Here is a 15,940-nt window from a genome sequence, read left to right as displayed (position 1 = left end):
ATTGTGCTGTTTGAAGGAATTCATATTTCATTAGGAAAAATATTGAGTTATCTAATGTTTTATTACTTCACAAGTTGATTTTATGGAGGTTTCTAATATTATGTAAGAACTTCATGAAATATATGATAAGGATTCATATCAATAAATAGATTTTGGTTGTAATTTCAGTATTTGGAATATGAGGGAATTCTGTTCATCGGGCATCAGCATAATTAAATGTGACCTAGGCATAAATAATGGTAATCCACATAATTAGAAAATTCGAAATTTAAAGCATAAAATATATATTCAGAGTATCAAGTAGTTTTGGGGTCAGGAATAGTAAAATAACTCTTTATAAACTAACCTGAAAAAAACGGTGCTTTTATATTTCAAAGTAATTGCAAATGTTTGGTCATATTGCATACATATGTATGTCATTGAAATATTGACAGATTAAATTGGGGGGGGGGGGGGGGGGATTTCATCCATCTTCCAAGAATAGTGTCAATTTCTAATGCACCAAAAGTATGTCTATGTACAATTATACATCATATTGCTTGGTTTCTCTGAAAATAATAATATCACAGAAAATTCATTAAAAATTAATCAAATAATTAATATGACATTCAGACCAGTCATTAATTTCACTGATGGGCTGAAATATAAGCCCAGAAGAATAATTATAGTAGAAACATATCACAATTTCTCTGCAACTAAGCAATTAATTTAGAGGATACGCAATTCCCTTTTCAAACCAATTATTTTCCTACACAATGCATGCTCTCATGGGTTAATTTTGAAAATGCCACAAATTTATCAGGGGGTGGTACCCACTGATTACCAAGTGCTGCAACCGATCACCAATAAGCTTTTTTCTCACCTTTGTAGGGGTCTTGGCGAGGAAAACAAAAACTCTGCATCCTGTCAGACCCTGCAATAACAATCACAATAATTACGTACAGCGCAGTATTACTCAAGAACAATGCTTTCCAAAAGCTAAGATACAAATCAACATGTGTTACATGTCATATCTGATTGTCCATTACAAAATTTGCAACACCCAAATCCTGTCCCATATCAATTTTAAGTTCTATAAGATTAAAGTTTCATGAGGTATAAACAGATAACTTTTGGTTTGCATGGTTAAATAAACTATATGAATTTCCAATATTAATACAATGTAACATGAGTTTTTATACAATTATTGCTGTTTTTGAGGTCAATACGATGATTTAGCTACCTTCGAAGTACAATATTCACAGAGTCATAGGCGAGGTGAATATTGTACTTCAAAGGTAGCTAAATCATCGAATTGATAAAAAAAATAGCAATAATTATTTTATTTATGATTCAGCGTCGAATTGATACAGACAGTGTTATCAAGCAACATTTTAGTTTGAAGCCATAGCCGAACAAATTGAGAAATGCAATGTTTCATTCAATGATCTATTTTTAGTCCAATGTATAGAAAATCAAATGTTATTTTGACCTCCAAGGTCATGTGCAGGTGAATATAACCTTTTTCGAGATAGTTGGATATGAGCTAATCAGAGAGCTAGGAATTAATCAATCATAGAATGAAAATAAATGTACAATGAAAAATGTATCGTTAATAAATGTAAACTTGTAAATAGCATGATAGTGTACCACAGCTACCTAGACCTATTCAAACTGTTCTAATGTTAACATATGTTTCATAGTCTAGTCATATACATGTAATTTGTGACCTTTTAAAACCTTCAAAGATATCTAAGTAACTGCTGTATAAAAATGTAATACATGAAAAATATAATACATATATATATATATACTTAATCACTCAAAGATATGACTGTACATTTATTTACCTAACAAATTATCATTTCAAACAGGAAGAGAAATTCTAATGTGAAATGAATAAAATGACAACAAATCATAATGTTTCCCTTGCACATGTACTTCCTCAAATATACATCTTCAAATACATGTTCTGTTTGATAAAATATGATATGCTGTGTACAGTAAAATAAGGAAGATATATGTCTTTCTCTCTTCAACTAGATTATCCATGCAACACAACAATTTGAAATTATATTTTAAGAATTTTGGAAATTTAGTTTAAGATAAATAAAAAAGGTAATAAAAGAATAAAATAGAGAATTGTAAGACACATTGTTGCTTTGATCTAAACCACTTTATTTTTTATTTTTTTGGGGAGGGGGGGGGGGTGTGTGTTTTATAAACAAATGATGGCATGTTGGCTGTTTGAATGCAGATCATTATATTGCAATTAAACTGAAAACTCTTCGGCTTCATTATTCAATCAGAACAAATGAAAATATTTCCATTAAAAAAAAATAACCAGAACATACTTATAGTGAAATTAATCAAATCAAAATGGTTGTAATATAATGTTCATGCAGGTGTAGTGTGGTACGAGAACAGGATATAACACTAACGGATCAACAGAAAGTTTGTCCTGGTACGTGAACTGTCAAAACCAATACTCTGCTTAAAATGCAAACTTGCAGGAAATAAATGAAGTGTGTAAGAGTATCACGACTGACTCCATGCAGGCAATACCATTAAACCCTCCCTGCCCCAGTCACAAAATGGTCCTCTGATTTCATAGTGCCTATCATTTTAACATGAGATATTATTGTGCAATTATATTCTTAAGTCACAAAAAGATGTAAAGCAGCTTATTCTATTGATCCGGTCCGAGCAATGGATTCTCTTATAGTGTCTCTGCATTTCTAGAGCCATCAGCTAATTGAAATACATCAATAGGGAGGAAGAAACTGTCTTGGTATCAAATCCCTAAAAATTTTGCTGTTTGCACCAATTATGCATCCATGTTCAGTTTAATGCCATGAAAGTGCATGCTGTTCTCCATTTAGTGTGAAACTAAATATAAAACTCTCATAAGATATTACCCAGAACATGTAAATGCTCTATTCAAAATATCTTCATCTCAATTAAACAATTAGACAGTTTTGATCTTTATCTCTAATACAGAAATTCACATTTAAGCATACCATAAATCTTGCTTGCAAAGAAGCACTGCTAGATCAATGACATTTACATATTGTTCTGGAGGTACTTTATATTGTAATCAGAATCATTTCTTATTGCATCAAGTAGAGATTAGAGACGATCAATACTTATATCTAAAGTACATATACAAGGGTTGTTAGAAACGTTCATGGACAAAGTGATTTTCGGCAAAATTACTGTGTACTTTGTAGGATGACGTATGTTTTATTAAATGATTAACAATTAAAAATAACTATGCAAAAAATCATATGATTTTGCATGAAGTTGTTTCAAAGGAAACAGCGATTTTTATTATGCACGAATTGGATTTACGTACCACCATTCCATATTTCCACAACATTAGATGACGTCAAACTACTGAAAGGCAATTTAAACCTGTCACTCTTTTTCAAAGTAAACATCTTATAGTTCACACACTTTTCATGCCATTAACCTATTTATAAAATGCACGTTCACACCATTATTTGTCAAATTTTTGTATATTGTCTTTTTGTCAATTAAATCATAGATCATTTAGGCTCGAAAATCTCTGTCCACACAGTTTCGACTTTAGATAAGGAAATAAAACAAAATCCATAGGTGCAATATCCGGGCTGTATGGGGGGTTGGGGTGCTTCAAGTGCTCAAGATAACAGTATTTCCATTTTCAGACCTCAAATTCCAATTGTGATACCAATTGTAAACCTTTGTCCTATAAAAATAGCAGCATATAAGAACCTTTTGGTCTCCATCGGAGATTTTTTGCTTGCACACAAAATTTAATGACGACCTGTGCGCCAAAGTGTCCATTTACGTTAACGTTTTTGACTCATTTTTCTAGCGTTGGTCGTCCATATTCAGCGATAAAATGGTCATAAATTCTTCAATTTAATTGAAACTTTCACAAAATGACTTTCATAACTTATTGTGATCTCTTGTGAAATACTGTTTGTTTATATTTTTATGCACTTAAACTGTACATTTTCTTATTAAGAAAAAATGCGTACAAAATATTAAACAATTAAAAACATATATGCTCCATGAAGCATATCTAAACAAAATAATTAATCTGCATATTTTTTATGGTTTATTTGAAATAAACAAATCTTTACATATTTCTTAGAAAATACATCAAGATTAAATATGAAAAGTTTTGCTGGTATCATGCGAATAGTCCGCTCACAATCAAACCTGTCGGTGAACTTTTTTAACAACCCTCGTTTATGTACTGATTAACATGCATAAGAATAAACCTGACAAAATAGATACATAATTATAAACAGATCAGCCTCATTGATTAGAGAGAGAAATCAAACCAGCAAATGCCAGCATTTAGCTCCCTCATATGATATCCCACATCTGTTGTGCTTATATTTTGATTACAACATACCAGTATATGTATACAGTGCTTTTAACCTAAGGCATACAGTGTATATACTCTAATGGTAAACTTAGTCGTAAAATGCAGAGATGCCACTGTATCTATCAAGCATAAATTCCATATCCTAGAGGATGTATCAAACACCAATAAAACTGAAAATGAACGAAAATCACCACCTATATACCTGGTAATCTTTACAGACTTTTGTAGTACATTCAACGTAAAATTAAAAAAAAAAAGAGAGAGAGAGCACTAATTAATACATGTATGGTACTCAGAATACATGTACCTTTTATATAACCAATCTTATTTACTGTGTTGATCTTCTCATTCGACCCCCCATGACACCACATGGGCAAAAGGAGAAAGGGTCACAATGCTCACCTGAACACTGGACCAAAAAATATTCCAATATCAAAAAAATCTGTATATAATCTATACCATTAGATTATTTCCTGAGAAATACTGATTAAAATATTGGTTGTTTCACTATAAATTTATTTTTCCCCAAAGTTCTCTTTTTTCATATATACAGTTATCTTCCCCCATTTTACAAATCCCATGCATACACTTTTGATTTTTAGCCATATGTTGAAATCTGACAATTAAGATTGTGAGGGTATTTCAATCAAAAAATACTTAGGGATATTTATTCAATACCATATAATAAATATTGAATGAACCCTGGGGTATTTATGAATATCAAATAATTTAGGAAAATGTGCTGCATAAATATCTTGGGACAGAGTATACATATTGTATAGGCTTAACATTGAAAACATAATGAGTACCGTATTATCCTTTATTAGTGCCCTGGGCACTTAGAAAAATGCAATAGGGGCGTTTATTTGGCATTTGTATAAAACTATTCTCTGTGATATGTTGTTACTTAAGAATGTTTGATAAAAAGATATTTAAATTTGGAAAACTCCATCATGATTGTTATAATTTCCTTCATAATAAGATATTCCACTCAAGTCATATTTATTAAATTAATTCTACCAAAAAAAAAGTCCAAATATGTTTGATTCATACACAACTGAAAGGTCACTTTTACTTTCAGGACATATTTATTAAGTCGTGCATATAATATTCTTTGATTTTTTAACACTAACGCTTCTACCTTATGTACAAATTACCCAACTACCATAGTTTTGTTTTCACTTTCTTTTCATAATGGCTGAATTTAGTTTCGTGTCTTGGGGAACATTACGAGAAATACAGACATTTGTATGATTTAGATATATGGGGACTTTTTGGGGGACCAGCAACACTCATGAAAGCAAAAAACTGTACCATAAGGCACCCTTATTTTATGACAATTGAAATAAACTGGAAGGGGGCTTATAGGGGCAAGGGTGCTTAATAGGAATAATATGGTATTTTATAGGAGATGACAGCTTGCATGTTTTTGCAGAATTTTTTCCTCTTGTGGAAAATGTCAAAATGTTTGAATGAAACTAATTGTATTTAACATAAATTTGGGAGTACTTAATGTAACTTTACAGACAAAATGGAAAAAATGCTTTCTAAATTAAGTCTCAATTACGTACTACGCTATTTGACACATGTAAATGAACATGAAGGGGCACTAAATCCACCTTCTTGTTCTGGAGTTGGTATAAGTTAGTTGAAACTTGCGAAGTAGTACAGCAATTTTACACACGTCTTGAAACTAATACATGTAAATAAATACTTGTAAAGTACATACATCATATTAAAATTAAAATTCCACTGTTATAAATAAATTGGTATTTATCATGCATGAAAATTAATGAAAACTGGCCTATATATATTTATATATATTTATTTCTGAACTGATAAGAAACTTCAGCAATATTTAATTTGTGGGTTTTTTTCTTCTTCCTGGTAGACCAGGGACATTTTAATCTCAACAAACAGTTTTTGTTTACTCTTAAAAAATTGAAAAATAGTCAATTTCATTTAGGAGGAAATATTAGATAAACCTACTGAAAAATAAAGTAGATTTGTATAGTTCGTTACTTTCTTTAAAATACAGAATTTGGAATAAAAGTCTATTTAGAGATAACAACAAGACATGGACAACATCCTATGCTCTATGACAGCTAGGACAAATTCACTTGGTAGGCCCATGCAAGTAAGCTTTATTATTTATCTGTATATCTAAACTAAAGCCTGCATTTGTAATGCTTTTCACACTGCAATATGAAAGTTCAAAAAGCATTATAAAAGTATATTGGAGGTTTAAAAGGTCATGTGCAGTACCCAGTAGTCAGCTTAGATAGTACTACATGTATTTGACCATGTATAAAATCAAACAGATCTCAATTTTTCATTTTTTGTCAATCAGTGCCAGTTAAGACATCAATATATGAATCTTATAAAATATATGGTAGGTAAAAATATTTGGCACATAAAATAATGCTGAATACTGGTTCCAGCTATGTACGGACTATGACAGGTACTGTTGTACAGACTATGACTGGTACTGTTAGTTACTGGTTGGAGCTCTTTACTTACTATGACCCGCTTTTCAAACTTGTCCGGCCTTACTTCCTGTTTCAGTAAAAACTTCTGATACAGGGTCACATTCTTGCCCAGAACCTCCCTGATGCTATCTAAAACAAACAATTTCAAAGATAAAGAATAATGCTAAACTAAAATAAAACAGTATTTTAAGATCATTATATATCTAACCTTTATATTTCAACATCTGTGCATTCATCCATGCAAAATCATATGCACTATACCTACTGCAAGATATTTTCTTTTTACAGTGGGTCAAATTTCCTATACATAACGTAGACAGTTTAAATTTGAAAGAGGAAGGAAAACTTAATTCTTATTAAGCTTGCTCAGTCTGGGGAAATTTTGATTCTTTAACAGATAATCAGATAGGCAGAGAAGCTAGATCAGAGAATCAATTAAAGTAAAACTTTAGTAGACATTCAACTTGAAATTAATGAAATTGATATTAAATAACACAGTTACTACAGATATGGAATGAGCAGAAATATGGAATTCTACCTTAAATTTTCAACTGAAAAAGAAAATTACCAAATGCTTAAATCTAAGTTCATTGTTATACTCTTTGTACAATCTTTGTCAATGACAAAATTTACCAGAAGTAAAGGGCAGTATATATGTGTTATATTAAAAGTTTATAATAGTTTAATTGTGGCTGCGTAGATTTGTACAGTACTAAGGGATTTCGTCTGGAACTGCATCTGTCATGTGCAGTACAAACGGGGTGAGGGAATGTTGGCGAAGAGGGTACAAGAAATAAGGTTGCGTCAAGCTGCGGGCCTTAAGGTAAAAACACGAAGGTTAGATATGCCGTATTTCCAAGGGTCCACCAATATGCAATTCCAGAGAAACAGAACGAAGTGATGAACATGATGAAGGATTCCGTATTTATTATCAATTGAGTTTAAAAGATGACCAATAACAAACAAATAAGGGTCACAGACGGAAGTGGCCGGTAATGCGTCAGGCCTCCGAACTGAAGATTGACAATGACAATTCAGTATATATAAGAATCTAAACAATGAGTAAAAGAGACAATTTGGTGACATAAAAAAAAATTGAGTGAAAAATTCATGGGTATTAGGTAATTAGATAAACTCATTGAGTCTTTGATGGATAAGACATGAAAGGCATATACATGCACTATGTTTATTATTTATGGAAAATCAATTAAGCTAATAATAATCATCCATCATTAATGTTCCATAATGACAAAGTAACTGCCCCCCCTTACATAAAACAGTGTAGATCACAACAGATCTGGGAGATAAAATCAATGCAGCTTGAAATTTGAAACTCTGGAAAGTTCATATATTTGATATATTTCTCCCTTAAGGACTCATGAAGCATTTAATTAGTTAATCAGGTAATAATTTCAATGTTTAATCTTCTCATTATCGCTCCATTACTTTCATCTAGCTTGCTGATCAATCAATAGTATAACTGCACTGATATGTAGAAAAACAAGGTTACTGATTTCTGGTTATGCAATTGATACCCACTTCTCACATTAGCCGAATCCATGTAAAATGTTAACAACAAGCTACGTTGTCATACATTAGTTAAAAATCCTTAAAATAAGATATACAAAACACCAGCTCCTCACCAAACCAATTAATCCAGTATTTGGGAAACAAGGAGCCTGCAATCCAAACATTAATAATAAAACCACTAAAATAACAGCCAAAGCACTACTTTCTAAAGACAAGAACTGAATTAAGATGACATGTGACATATCAAAATCTTTTTGAATTTGTATCACTCATTTATGTCTCTTAGTTGTGTAGATCATACAAAGTTCTTTTGCACAGGCGTAAAACTATTATGACATTTAAACAATATCCCCAAAGGCCATAAAGCTCACCTGAGGAACTAAATCCAATATTGATTCAAGGAACAAATAATTACAAATGATAGTCTCCATTTTCTTCAAAAGAATTTTTTTCTGCATCTACCTACCAGTGGTTAGCTACTGAAGGACAATAACTTGTTTGCACTGATCAGTGAAAATTGAAAAACCATATTTATATTTAAAGAACTATGAAATGTGAAGAGTGAAAAGAATAATCAAGCACGGAACTTTTTATGAAAGAATAAAATTTATAACAATAGTAATCATTCTTTTGCCAGCTATAGCTATAGCTTTGACAATAATAGTAGACATGAAGCTCCCAGTTGGGACATTATGTCTTATGATTGTTGTGTTCAGCAAAATACTCAAGTACTCTGAGAATATATGACATTTGGTCTTAATTGGATGCAATATTGTACTTGCTAAAAAAAAATGCAACAGCAATTATCAAATCAATCATCACGAGAATGAGTCCTTAAAATTAATAATGAAAAATATGTGTATTATAAAAAGCTAAATTCTAGTTTCTCAAAATCAAACCAGGCTCCCTCTAAAAAATTTCAAATCCCACTAGCATAAATTATTACACTCAAAACTAATAACATGAAGTATTGCTCATTAAAAGGGTCTTGCCATCAACTCACACTTCCTTAATCAACTGATCATCTATTTATATATACAAGCTAGAGCACGGAAGAGAAACTCAAACATAGAAAAAAAAACATAAGTGTTTGATAGTTTTTAAATAAGAATTTTAAATAATACTAGTAAAACATAAAACACCTTTTTATTTCAAACCTTTTTATACTCATTTCACTTTTAATTTATATGCAATACTTGTACCTGAAAATGCATCCAAGTCAAACACTGATGAAGACACAGATTTACGAGGTTTGGGCTGTTTTTCACTTGAACTTTCAACCATAACGGTAGATGCATTCTTAGACGAACGATACCCATACTCAACAACTTGTGATGTTCTCTTCTTTCTAGGTGGAGCAACAGGATTAACAGGCTCCATAATATAATTAATGATCCCTGATTCTATCCAGCAAAATCATCAAACTATCTTTCAAAATGAATAACCATACAAAAAGTGCAATTCTTACAGGAATTTTCATGTAACTTATGCTCTACATCCTTGTTGTCTATACCATGTATATCACATTATAATAATATATAAGCTGTTTTCCTGATCTGTTTAATGGGACACTTAAACATAACATGTGAAGGTCCTAAAACAACCATACACAAAATATAGCAATTAAAATTGCTTGTCTAAAGAATTGCCACAAGTGTCTTCTTACATATGTGTATTTTTTTTTTCTTTTCGGAAGCTACTATCCGATACTTTTCCGGTAAACAGCCTATTGTTAGTCATAACAAAACGATTTTCATTTGTCAGCTGTTTCTCCTCCAAAGAAGAAGGGCCAGGCCAATGTTTACATTTTTACATTGACAGCATTCGGTTTCTCTTTTTCATCAATATTGGCTTACCTTTTAATTCTTTTGGTATTTTAGAGCTCGATGTCATTTTATCAGGTCATCGAACCTTCACAGATCTTTAACGAGGATTTGATCTATGAGTGAAATAGTTTAACGGACGTCATGAATACGGAAGGGGAGTTTTAGGGGTACTACTAAACAGAGAACTCTAGAGAACTTTAGAGAACTCTAGCGGTTTTTTTTAAATAGTGAGTGTAAATCATTTATTTGTATGTATTTCAGTAAAGATACATTTTTTTAGTAATTCTTTATCAAACGAATTTTTAAAAAATGGATATGAATTTATTATAAAGAATTTTTGCTCTGTTAAGGATCGTTTCTATATTTTCAGAATATCGATCCCGATCATGTTTTAAAAAGGAAATCTCAAAAATCGTAGAACTCTTGGTCATTCAAAATATGAATGTTTCCAGACCCCACGACGTGGACGTGGTTCTACTTCAGGGTCCATATTTTGTTTTTGGTGTTTTTAATTTATTTATTTTTATTGGGGGGGGGGGGGTATTTTCGATTTTTTTTTTGGGGGGGGGGGGTAAATGATTTTTTATTTTTTTTATTTATTTTTTTGTGTGTACTTTTTGGGGGGGATGTTGTATATTATTTGTTATATTTGATAGATATGGTTTCTTTCCAAAATCCTGAAAACCTTAAACCGTGTGTGTGTGTGTGTGGGGGGGGGGGGGGTATTATACTTTTAACTTCATTTTCACGATTATTTCCGTATTTTCAATTCAAAATTTTACATGGTCCCATAAAAGGGGGGGGGGCTCCATCTTTATTCTTTTTTTTATGTAAATTTAAGAATCTTTGCTACTATGTAAGTCAGAAATTTAAATTAGTTAATTTAATTGTAGTACTCCTGGCCATTCATAATGACCTCACGACGTGGACGTGGTTCTACTTCAGGGTCCATTTTGGGGGGGGGGGGGGTATCTTCTCAACTTCTTTTTGTTTATACTCTTTTCTATTCTACTCTCATTTTCTTCGTTACCATTTTTGTCTTGCATGACTTCACTCTTTTTGTTTGTACTGGCTTTTTGGCTATATTAGACACTTTTGGAATTTTCAGACTCCCTTCGGATGAGGTGATAGATGCTGTAGGTAATAGAAAATTCAAAAGTCTGAAAAGACGTCTCTGTCTCTGCTCTTCAGTTAAATGTATCCATACCTTGTTGGGAACCTTTAAAACTTCAGCTTGAACCGAGATCTTAACGTCTACAACTCTGACTCGTTAATACAAATGTGAAGTATGGGGGCTTTAACCTGGGGAGCATTTTTTATTTATTTTTCTAATAAAAGCACATAATTTCCTCAAAGAACAGTGTTTTGTACTTGCCATTATAAATTTAAAACTAATAGCATTTATTATTTTTATATGTATATTTGATAAGCATTAATTGCGTTCTTGTTGCAACGAGTTACAGCTAAGTATGTAGTGAAATTCATCTCCTATTTCGCACTTATTGCAATGAGCACAGAATCTTTCATGTCTAGGAATATTTGCCCAACGTCCACTTTCAATGGGTAGATGGTGATTACATGTTCGAAATCTACAGAAAGTAATTGCATCTTTTTTTGATAATGTATCAAAATAATGTTCAAATAGTAAATCTTCCTTATAAATTCTATAATTTAGAGCTTTTGGGGATGATTGCAGAATATTTTGCCAATTTTGTTTGAATTGGTCTATCAACGTGAGTTTTATTTTTGCCTTTAGCCATTGTGAGTTATGTATACATTGTAGTTTGATTAATCCCATATTTTAGATAAACCGCAGTTATTTAGAATATGTTTGATGTTTTCATTACCAAGGGACCCCCCCCCCCCCCCCCCAATTTTGTGATTCATACAAATTCCTAGATCATATATTAACTTTTTTGTATCATTTCCGGTAAGTATTTTGGACCAATAAGAAATAATGCGAGTTTTAATTTGAATTTCAAGTGGGTATCTACCAAGTTCACCATATATCATGAAATCTGGAGTTGATTGTTTTAAATGGAGTAGAAGTTTACAAAGTTTGAGATGAATTCTTTCTATAATTGCAATATTTGAAAATCCCCAGACTTCACAGACTTCACATCCATATAACAGTATACGTTGGACAATCTTGTCAAATAAATGTAGTTGACACTGTACTGATAGGTTATGAAATCTCCCCTTTTTTAACACTTCATATAATGCTTTTGTAGCTTAATTTCGGCTAATTTCTGTATTGCAATTTTAAAAGATCCTGTTCTGCTAAATACTATTCCCAAATAGTTAAAATCAGTAAAAACTTCAATAGATTTATCGTTATATTTTATCTGTACGTTTTCTTTCTGCCTACCTTTGCTAAATATTATTATTTTAGATTTATCGATATTCATTTTCAGGTTCCATTTTATGCAATAAGTATGAAGGCAATCTATCTCATTTTGCAATTCCTCGGGAGATTCAGCTAACAGTACAGTGTCGTCTGCATATATAATATAGCAAATAATTTGAAAAAAAATATTTTCTAACGTGTCAGTAATAGTTGGTAAACCTTGAACATCAGACTCATTTAAAAAGTCATGTATATCATTAAGGTACATAGAGAATAAATAGGCTGACATATTTTCACCTTGCCTCATTCCGTTTTCACAATGAAAAAAAGTAGAGGTTTCATTATTATAAACAATTCTTAACTTAATATGACTGTACATATTGAAAATAATATTAAACATTTTGCCACAAATATTATGGGATAATAGTTTAAACCACAATGCTTTTCGCCATACGTTATCAAACGCTTTTTCGAAATCTACAAACATACGATAAAGCTTTTTCTTCTTCATTCTTAAAAGTTCGAATAGAATATATAATGTAAAAATATTATCAATGGTTGAATATTCTTTTCTAAAACCTGTTTGGTATTCATGTAATACGTTAAATTCATCTGAAAATGTATTCAGTCGTTCGTTAAGAATGGAGGTAAAAAGTTTTTCAATACAGCTTAGTATAGTGATTGGTCTGTAATTTTGTGGGTTGGTTTTAACACCCTTGTTTTTGTATATTGGTATAATTTTTGTATTCAAAATTTAATTACCTCATTATTGATGAATAATGAAAAATCAGCTTAACGTATACTATAAGTAAGGAAAAACTGATTACTGTATAATGTCAACATTATAAGGTATTGCTGAAGAATTGTTGTTATCCAGATTGTTGTACTACATATAATGTACTGAGTTTTCCCATATAATTATGATATTTCATCACTTTGTTGATGAGTTATTGAATACATCGTATATGATGCTTTAATAAATGTCTCTATCCACTATGAATTGTGGTTTTTCAGGAACAAGCATAAAGAATATTTGCTCAAAGATATGCATATACTTATTACAAAAAGTGTATTTTTCCAGTATCCCTTCTCATTTCAATTTAGTATGAAAAAATATTCAAAACACTCCAAACAATGTAATGCAGATTTTCTGAAGTTGGATATGTGGAATGTTGAAGGCCTATCAAATGAAAAAATCCAAGACCCTCATTTTCAAAAGCAATTGTTCAAATTTAACATAGCTAGTCTAGTCGAAACCTGGACAGGTGAAACAAACCAATTCAATGGATTTCCTAATCACCAATTAATTCATTCAAGTTTTAGGAAAAAAACATAAAAGGGCTAGGCGTTATTCAGGCTTCAGGTTATATCTATGCTAAAACAACAATTACAAATGGTATTAAACAAGTAAGTAATAATCATCCAGATATTTTATGGATCAAACTTGATCAAAGTTTTTTTTAGATTACACAGGGATATTTATCTTGGAGTTGTTTATATTTCTCCTAAATACTCCAACAGCAATGTAAATAACATTGAAGACATATATTCAATTCTGCTAAGTGATATAGTGAAGTATAGTAAATATGGTGATTTAATCACACAAGGTGACTTCAATGCGTACACCAATACCCAACCTGATTTTGTTATGTTTGATTTTGAACACACAAGTTCTGATGATGTTCTATATCAACCAGATAGAATTATGTCAAGAAATAATCTTGACCACAAACATATTAACAATAGTGGCAAATGCCTTTTGAACCTTTGTAAGAAATTTGGTTTACGAATTTTAATTGGTAGAACAACAGGTGACCTAACTGGTCAGCCAACTTGTATAACATATAACGGCTGTAGTCTTGTTGATTATTGTCTTGTATCTAAGGATATTCTGAATTCAGTAAGTTTCTTTGAAGTTTTAGATTTTACATCCTCCTCAGACCATCGGCCTATATGTTGTGCAATATTTGACAGTTTTTGCTCAGAACCTTGCTCTGGTAGATTAAACAATTTACAACCTATTCCCGGAAAATTTCTGTGGAACAACGATGCAATAGCATCATACACTAATAATAGTCAAAGCAGTTTATTTCAAATTAAATTTTCTGAATTTATGAATAATGAATTTCTTGATAGTTAATCAATCTCAAAAGCCTTTAGCTCAATACTTGTTGAATGTGCAAGAATGTCAACCAAATTTATTATGAAAACACCAATAGGCAAACATAAAACAAGGAAAAAACCGTGGTTCTCACAGTCATGTTCTGATCTCAGGAATACAGTTAAAAATTATGAAAAACTTGTAAAGAAACACCCATTCAATGGTGAATACAGGGAAATGTTTTATACATATAAAGCAAAATCGAAGACTATGTAAATTTGAGGAACAAAATTATAGAAACACAATTTGTAATGATATTTACAAAAATATTAACAACTAGAGCAAAGTGGGTCTTCTGTTAATGTCGAGAGTAAAGCTAGATGTTCCTGAAAGAAGCAGAGTTCTTAAACCAATAAAAAGGGTAACTTAAAAAAACAAAAAAACGAATGATTCTTGGTACGACTAAACAAAATCCGAATGATTTTGAGTACGAATTAACAAAAACCTTAACGATTTCCAGAACGACTTAACCAAAAAAAATTGAATGAGTAAAAAAAAAACGATTTATTTTTGGTACGAGTTAATTTCACTTTGAACTTTACGCTATTTTTTAAACCTAGAGCGTGGAATCAAAATTTCCGGAAAATCGATTTTTAATCCCCAATATCTCTGCAATGCATCGTCCGATTTTAAAACAGATTTCAGATTTAAATTCACCATGGCAAATTTTATAACACTGTAGCATTGTTTCATTTTGTTTTAAAAAAAATGAAAATTTCCAAAAATTGGAACTACTTCCGGCTTTGAGCAAAATTGATGAAAAAAACTACCCCCCCCCCCCCCCCCAGTACACCATAGAATTGATACATCTATCATAAGTAAAAATTTCAAAGCGATATCTTTAAAGTTTATGGAGATTACCTCCGGACAAAATCACTTTTTAAAAAAATTAAAAATGGCCGTCAAATTTGAACGGAAGTGACGTAAATGCTAAAACTTTATCATCTTTGAGGTACAGTAACTTTACAAAAGCTCTGAAAATTTAATTGAATCGGATGAAAAATGTTTGAAATATAAAACCGGGAAGGAGTCAGAATAATAATAAATAAAAAGAAACCGAAAAAAACCAAAGGGGTCTTCCGTCGGGAACGGAAGACCCTAATAATCCTAAATCATTTTGGGAATTATTGAACAAACTGGATAAATCTATATCACTAGACATGTTTTGTCTCGTGAAGTTAATTCTTAAGAATTTTACCAATTTTTAAAAATACTCAATAAAGCTGA

The 15,940-nt window shown here is 31.3% G+C and overlaps 1 protein-coding gene across 22 annotated transcripts in view; it reads right to left on the bottom strand.

Moving 5' to 3' along the window:
- LOC105327826 (F-actin-uncapping protein LRRC16A) overlaps window positions 1-10,376 on the bottom strand; it is a 42,255-nt gene extending 31,879 nt beyond the window's left edge. For 6 of the 22 annotated variants that reach the window (XM_011428466.4, XM_020067050.3, XM_034482999.2 and 3 more), the window contains exons 1-3: window positions 9,582-9,913; window positions 6,881-6,978; window positions 863-913 (exon numbers count right to left, since the gene is read on the bottom strand). In XM_011428466.4, coding sequence (XP_011426768.3) covers window positions 863-913; window positions 6,881-6,978; window positions 9,582-9,759 — 327 coding nt within the window. In that variant the 5' untranslated portion in view covers window positions 9,760-9,913. Of the gene's footprint in view, window positions 1-862; window positions 914-6,880; window positions 6,979-7,057; window positions 7,101-9,581; window positions 9,933-10,235 lie in introns of those variants that run through there. The other 16 variants (XM_011428463.4, XM_011428454.4, XM_020067047.3 and 13 more) reach the window with 8 other exon arrangements.
- Window positions 10,377-15,940: the final 5,564 nt, after the last annotated feature.

This window comes from Magallana gigas, chromosome 3, assembly GCF_963853765.1.
Source record: "Magallana gigas chromosome 3, xbMagGiga1.1, whole genome shotgun sequence".
Lineage (NCBI taxonomy): Eukaryota > Metazoa > Mollusca > Bivalvia > Ostreida > Ostreidae > Magallana > Magallana gigas.
This window is presented reverse-complemented; position numbering and strand designations above follow the sequence as displayed.